Source organism: Trachymyrmex septentrionalis, unplaced genomic scaffold (assembly GCF_001594115.1).
Source record: "Trachymyrmex septentrionalis isolate Tsep2-gDNA-1 unplaced genomic scaffold, Tsep1.0 scaffold172, whole genome shotgun sequence".
In the NCBI taxonomy this organism is placed as follows: Eukaryota; Metazoa; Arthropoda; class Insecta; order Hymenoptera; family Formicidae; genus Trachymyrmex; species Trachymyrmex septentrionalis.
In genome coordinates this window covers 700,828-709,230 of record NW_017304887.1, presented here as the reverse complement: position 1 = coordinate 709,230, position 8,403 = coordinate 700,828, and the positions used below count along the sequence as shown (strand labels likewise).

Sequence of the window (8,403 nt, the reverse complement as noted above, 5' to 3'; positions counted from 1 at the left end):
TATTTGCTATTTTTATTTGCAATTTGCTATATGCAAAGAGAGAGAGAGAGGGGGGGGAAGGAAAAAGATACGTAATTGATTATTGTAAGTTTAAGTGCAATATTATATTGCCGTTTCATACTGTCATGATACAAGTGTTAGAATTATTTTTTTTGTTATAAATTCTGTATAAAATGTTAATGGAAATTTCGCGCAATATTTCGTGCGACTCAAGGCAGTTTGATTTTAAGGCCAGCGAATCACGAGTTCTTATTCAACGAGAACGGCACTAAATCTGAAAACGAACCTGGAATAAACTGTCCGGGACTATGACCATAATAATATGCCTCCACCGACGCCGCCGCCAGATTGTTACGGGTTACTGGAATTGCCTCCCCGAAAAGCGGTCCGCCTCGCGCCGTTCTTGGATTACGATGCAATTTCTCGAGCCTCGTACTGATGACGGCCCTTAAAACTCGAGGACTCTCCCGCGATTCGCTTCGTGATATTATATGTATATACAGCAGTATATGCACGCCAATGAATTCGAACATCGTTCTCCCCACGAGTGTTTCTTGTATTATTAAAATTGCGTAATAAATAAGATGAATTACAAGCACGCCGCGATATATCCGCACACAAATTTGATAATTTAAAAATAAAAATATCACAAAATTGAGATGAATGTAAAAGTTAATATTTAATTTTGTTATACTTTTATTTTTTTTTTAAGAAAACAATGTAAAAATTTTCCTACTTTTAATTAAGATGTATGTTGTAAATCTTGTAATATAACAAAAAATTAATAATACTCACGAAAAGTTTTGTACGAAAAATCGAATCCTGGCTGAGGCAATATTTTTCGCAAAATTAAATTTAAATTATTATTCGTAGATTTAAGATTTTCATTAATATCAGATTATCAATATTCTCTTAAAGATGCTTATTAGCACAAAAAATTATTAAATTGTTTTAAATATAATATATGATATTACTACTCTGATCCTATTCATGGTAACATTTTATGATCGAAAAAGATTTCAACGTATTTACAGAAATATTAAATATAAATTCACACAAAATTATTTAAGCGCTAAGATTTGACCGGAAAGTAGAAGTCCTTTCATTTAATTCATACAATTCATAATAATTACAATATATCAAAAATTATAAATATAAATAGTAGTTAGTGACACTGTAGAAACAAACATGAATATCATACAGTTACTTTTTGCATGGAAATTTGTCGCTGCCAGCGCATGCATAATAATTTGTAGGAACATGTAAAAACTGCTAATTTCGCTTTCTAACGAGGCATTGTTGAAATTTAGGTGTACACACGGTGACGAAAGATTTAACTTCTTATTTTGTAACTCTTAACAATAGAAAAAACGATATCATTACATTGTCGTTACGCTTAGATTTTATAGTAAAATAAACTGCACAATGACGATGTAACGACATCGACGCTGTCGTTAAAAGTTACAGAGAGAGAATTAGGGAGTAAGGGGCCTTACTGTCGTTTGTTGCGAAAGGTAGTTGTAATGGAGAGGCACGTACGCCGCGTATCGGGTAACATGATTACAAATATATCATAAACTCTCCTCCGATCGGTTTTACGGTGCGGAGGGCGTCGAAAGAGGGCCCGTGTTGGGAAAGAAGGAGCGTGTCCTTCGACACGCGATACACGTGCGTCGCCTGTCGATGCGGCTTTATCGCAGCAAATCACTGCCGTTCCGGCGAAATAAAGACAAAGAGAAAAAAGAGAGCGGGAATGGCCGAGGGACGGGGTGAGAATGAGTGAAAAGGGCACGTAGTACATCCCTCGGCTAAATCGAATTGACGGGGCACGTTCCTTCCATACCGTGCCGGCGAAAAATCCTTGGAAGGATACGCAGCGCAACGAGCAAACATTGTCCGGCAAACTGTATGATTTGTGCTGAATTCTGTAAACTTTTCGGGATGAAAAGGAGCAAGAAACGCGGAGCACGCTTCGAATCGGTGGATCTCAGTGTAACTTACGAAACCGAATGGCAAAAATTAATCCGAGGGACTTGGCTATCGAGATCGTCTACAATTTATCTATTCGACGAAATTCACATTCATAGAACTCAACTTTACAAAATGTTTCAATTCATAAGATGTTTCTTTAGTTAAATATGTTAAAAACTAAAGCGAAGGATAGAAAATTATTTTGGTATTGTAGGAAACAAAAACGCGAAATTATTTTATAGTAAAATTATTAAGGATTTGATAAACATCAATTCTCGAGAGTTAAAGCAAAAGTGAAATATTGTTTAATACTTTTACAACAATTTGAAATAAATAATCGGACATATAATTTTGAAAATTAAAAAGTTGAAATATAGGCGCGATAGGCTTTTATGAAATTAATTTTGATTGCAACAAACTTGTGTGTCTAATAAAACATATATATGTACGTCTGATATGATATACATATATATTCAATATGAAGAAATATATCCAATATGAAGGAAATATTACAAATTATCCAATATAAAAGAAATATTACAAATTATTACTAGAATTGCCATCGATTTCCAGATTCCTTACAAAATGCGATCTAAGATTTATTAAAAATTGTTCCGCCGATCAATTCTAATGTCTGTAACTTTCAAAGAAAGGCAGATACGCGGATTGGAAAATTTCGAGATTCCATAAGGGCTCTCTAAAACGGGGAAGAATCAGGCTGAGCACGCAAAAGCGCGGAAAGGCGGGGAAAGGGCTATCGCGATATCGTGAATCGCCTGTACGGAAACCGCCCTAGCAGCCCGAGACAGCCAGATATCTCGGAATGTTTTACACCTCATTAGGCAACAATGTGTTGTTGCCAGGGTGAATTATATCGGGCATGAGACGCCCGTCAAGACAAATGGCTCGAACCGGAGGTAATTGTGGGCTTTTATTAGCTCTGGTTTCTCCCGTTGGCTGCGAATCGCGCAACGCCGGGAGACGCCAGTGGCGCAGCGACAGCAACCCTTCTAACTCCTCCTGCTCCTTTCGTCCCTTGCATCCACCTCCACCCATCTCTCCTCCACCCTGCCGCGCCGCGCTACGCCGTACCGTTGCTTTCGACGGTGCGTAATTACTCGCGTGACAGTAATGCGGGAATGCGGCGAATCTCGCCTCTCTAGTGCCTGCAGAGTCATCCCCTTGTATTCAGTTTCTGCGCTTCCTGCGACGCAGTCGTCGCTACGTTCATCGTCATTACTTCATAGCCGCCTTCGACTTTTAATCGAGTCGATCGCAACGGAATTAGGAAAAATCTCAAGAGTCACGTTGACAAAAATTTAATGGTTATAATCCCTCGACTATGCGAAGCCGCCAATTGCATTATAGAAGACTGAGTACCGGTAAGAGAGATTCGTACATTTTCGCACATATCTATAAGATATCAAACTACAAATTAATATACAATTTTGTAAAATTTTTTATCGTATCACAAATAAAATAAATTTCTAAAAATGATAACGTACGTGATAAAAAATCATTATATTTACAGCGCGATAACAAGGGGAAGTTACACCGTAGACAGAATCGTTGAGCGAGACGGAGTTAGCGACAGGAAGTTGTGGAATAAGATTGTCATTTCTCATGTGCCCTCTCGCTCTTTTTCGACAGCGAGCGAAACTATGCCCGTTTTCGAGGGGAAACTACAGGCTTTTGAAAGACCATATTTTCACGACGAGAGAGCCGCTATCCACACGTTATTACGAGGTACGAGTCGCTCGCTACATATGCGGGCCAAGCTTGTCTCCCTCTTTCGCTCGTTGCCCCCGCGACTCATGTATTTATGCATTTCCACCGACTGGCTGCTCCTTGACTCGCATTCACGCATACATGCGGGCGGAAACTACGTCGAAAACACGCGTAAATCGGCCATATTTGCTTCGCGCAATAAAGAAAAATAATATAGTTGATATATGTATAGAGATTCAAGGAGCTTGAATTTCTTGAAAAATGACATTAGCAAGATATACACATAAATACACTGCACGTAGGATGTCAAGGATCAATTTAAATTGCAATTATAGCCACAGTGTGATGACGAGAACATAGAAAGTTTTTCATATTATGGATTAGAAATCGATTGTCATGGCTTCTGCCAGACATTCATGGTTGCCTTTCATTACACTAGAGCCATATTTACTCATTGCATTCAATTCGGATTCACTTACGGTATGATTTACTCGACGAAGGCGTACCTGGAAGCTGGTGATGGGAATTTATTGGAGGCAGAGGTTGCCCTAAAAGCCAAAGCGCGATGCGCAGAGGCGAGGAGAGAGAAGACAGTGTAGAAGAAGGATGGACGAAGAGAGAAACCATGGTAGGGACAACAGACTAAGGAAAAGGAAGATAAAGGGTACGTCCTTTCCTCATATTCTGTATCCTGTATGGCTCATAAAAGTTTGTAAGGACGTCTTCCGAAATGCAGATTTATCATGATGCTTTTGTCTGCGAGTTTGTTACTTTTTAGAATCCTTCATGATTATAAGTAACAATATTAGACATAATGCGGCAGTAAAAATATATTAAATATCGCTCATTTTCTCTCATAATTAATATTTTATCGAAAATTTATATAATTAAATATATTATACCATATAAATTAAATTAAATTAAATTTTAAATTAAATTAAAATTTACAATTTTAATTAAAATTGTATTAAGGATAATTCTACTTGAATTTTTTCTTTTTACAACAAAGTTGAAGAAAATGCAATTTATATAAGTGGCATTCATAGTAATAAGTTTCTTTAACTATATTGATGTTACAAGTTAGCAAATGGGCACCGATATATTTTCGGAAAAATATCTATAGAAGAGAGTTTATGGATAATTTATATCAGTTTGGGGAGAAAAGGCTTTAAGAATATACATTATATAAGCAGTAAAGTACATGATGTTCCTTTATTCAGCAATATTGAATTTTTATTCACCTCCTGTCGGCCATACAGATCGGTTTAGCATTATTGTGTTGTAAAATATATGTGCAATTTAAATCAGAATGATAATTGTATTTATACAGACATGTATGATTCTGAAACATTTGTTCGTTTGACCTCTAGTTATAAATCATCCGATCTAACATATTTCCGATTGACACAACAAATAGCTTTTCATTTGTTGAATAACATCTCTATTGCATTATTCAAGACACTCTTTTATATTTTTTAGACTGCCAAAAGTGTTATTTAAATATGTCAATAGAAAATATAATTTTTTAATTCCAATTGAGGAATCGTATAAATAACAAATAGATAAATAATGTGAATTATTTAAATAAACTGCCTCACGCTTACACTATATTTTCTAATAAATATATTGGTTCGTGACATGTAAGCTTACGTAATACGAGATTAGTATTCATATGAAAATATAGAAGAGAGCCGCGAGAATAGCAAAGCAAAAGGAGCATTAGTTAGGTTTGCCAATTTACGCGCGGAGCGAGATTTCGGTCGATCGACGGGGACAGAGAATGCCACAGGGTGGAACAGCGGTTGGGCAGGAAGAGAGAGAGAGGACAGGGGATAGAGGACACAACCCCCCATGAACCCGAACATGAATTAAAGTTTTAATTTCTCTAAATCACTGTTCGCCCTCGAGCGCTTTCCACCAGACGGTCCGTTACTTATAGCCTTTGCCCTTTTTACCGCCTTCTTTTTTCCCATTCGCCTCGATCTTACCGACGACGGCCCGACCCTCGCCAATAGGGAGAAATCGATATGCACTTATCCGATGACTCTTGAGACCCCGAATAACGAGTCCTCCCTCCTTTCCTTTTTTTCGTTTCTCTTTTTTTCCTTTTCTTTTCCGCGCACTTCCGAACGATAAGCAGAACCACCGGAAATTGTCCGACCTCGAATATTTCGGTCTTACCGAGAGATTACCGGAGATTTATTTATATGTATATTTATATATATATATATATATATATGTAGTTTGATCTATATTTACTCACAAGAATGCACGCGCCACAAATCTCTTCTCTCTACACAAGTTCATTTTCTTGCTCCGACATCTGTACGTCTTTGGTATATTGTACATTCGGTACTTTTTAAATATAAGTTACGATAAAATTTCTCCAGAAAAAAGCTGAGCTATCTAATTGTCTTTTACTGAAAAAGATTTCTAAATTATTTATATACAAAAAAATGCAAAAATTGTCAAAGATTTTAATTAACACTGTACCTTAATTACTGTTACTTATTTTTTTCGATTATTATTACATATAAGATTAAAATCTTCTTATACTGTACGAACGAGACAATTTATTTCGAATTATTATTCTATTTAAAGCTTACAAATATTTGTACATGCTCTTATTTGTATACTGCGCCAATCAATTACGCTGAATAATTTGAAATGGCAATAATTGCACAATGCAAACAAATTCAAAAATCGTTTAATGCGCGGTATCGCGAAACGCACGGTGGCAATCCCGTCGTTCGCCCGTGTTTTCGAGCCAAAAGGGAGAAATGGGGGTTGTTCATTTAAAATCATGACGTCGGTCGGAGGGCGCTAGCACGGCGGAGGCGTTAGTATTAACGTTAGGTACCGCCGGTCGGGCCACCTACAAGAAGTTCGCACAGCCTCCTCCTTCTCCCATCTTGCTACCACCCTGCTTTCCCTACCCGGGTGACATATTGTTTCCATTCTGCTCTCTCGGGCTAAAGCGCAATAAAAAACTGGCATAAATATCACCTCTCTCTCCCCGTGCATCTTTCTACGTGGCCCCTATACCATCTATGCGGTGCTATGGAAAGCCAAGCCGGCGACAGTAAGAGAGAAGAAACGCCCGATAACGAGGGTGTAGCACCATACGAGAACACCATTGCTGTATTGCAGGACTAATTTGCCTGAGTGGCTTTTTGGATCGCGGAAAGGAAGCTGCAAGGCTCCGCGGTCTCATTTATCGTGACTTTTTATTTTCTTAGATAATATAGAGATATAAACCGCTGTATTCTTCGTTACGCACATAGCAAATTATATTTAATATTTATTTTATTATATAAATTTCAATGCTTTTTGTAAAATATTTTATATGTGACACATATTATTTATTTGCTACAACAATACAATTTAAGAAACAAAATTTTTCTATTATAGAAAATAAATTTCAATGTTTTAAGCAATAAAATTTTATATTAATTTTGAAATTTTAGTGTGATAATTGTTTGTGTAAAGAAATAAAATATGTTTGTTTAAAGTGTATGTTCTTTCTTTTTTCTTTATGTTTCAGTTTTTTTTTTTTCGATAAGTAACTAAAAAAATGACAATTTTTTAGTTGTATACCGAGCGATATGATAGCCATACGATAATACGCATATCTATAGTATTTATAATTTCAAGCAAAAGATTATATTTTAAATATTCATGTGTTGTCGTGTTTAATTTATTTTTTCAGTTATATTTTCACGTTTAAAAGTTAAACAATATTATTTTAATAAAGTAAAAAAAATTGTGCATTTAGACTTAAACTTAATTTACTACATTATAGAAATAATAAATTGTCATTATATTGTTCTAAAATATCTTAATCATGTTATAAAGATAAATTTCATTTTATCCATAATAGAAATGTATTATTTCGACGCGCGTCTCTACGATCCTAATTTATTATCTACAAGCAGGAGGAAAGCAGAGCTATTCTAGTAGAGATAGATATCAGATGGAGATGTTTGATTTTATCCATCTTGATAACAACATCTGAAGTACCATATAGCAGACGGCTCTGAAATTTATGTTATATACATATTATATTACTTACAGCGTAACAGGTTCTTCGGGGCTAGATGGCGAGATGGAAAGTGACATGGTAGTAACAGTCAGGCATGATCGTGATGTTCCCGGTGATCTGACTCGATCGTCCACCTGCAACAAAACGAACGCAGCACGGTCATTCGTGACACTATGATTAATTGATGTCGTCAGTTTCTTGTCGCTGAAAATCATTTTATTTTCTGAGAATTCATTACAGTCGCTTTAGCGGCTTGCGAATTCTTCCACGTTGTGATAGGGGGGAGGAAGCGTGGAAAAGGAAAGGCCGTCGAATTCTTCGTGCGATACTTGCTACCGTCAATGGGGAATTGAGCAACAGGTAGAGCAGACATGTCCTCGAGGCATCATGCTCGGCAGAGCACACGCGTGATTCACTGCATAAGTGAGTTATCAGAAGCACTTTTTTTCGCTTCTCTCTGCTCAAGCTCAAACGATAGGAAAGCAAGATTATGCATAAGATACGTCGCGGACTCTTTCGGCTATATTTATTAAAGATTGAATAATATAATCTAGTAATAAAAGCTGAAATTAAATATTTTTATCTTATAAAAATATAGACTTGCTCAAAAATTTCGAAATAATCAACTTTTATATATATATATATATATATATATATATATA

At 36.3% G+C, this 8,403-nt stretch overlaps 1 protein-coding gene across 1 annotated transcript in view; it reads right to left on the bottom strand.

Moving 5' to 3' along the window:
- Positions 1-8,403, bottom strand: part of LOC108746489 — a 344,212-nt gene that overhangs the window by 38,516 nt on the left and 297,293 nt on the right. The window contains exon 5 of the mRNA XM_018483301.1: positions 7,772-7,875. Coding sequence (XP_018338803.1) covers positions 7,772-7,875 — 104 coding nt within the window. The remainder of the gene's footprint in view (positions 1-7,771; positions 7,876-8,403) is intronic.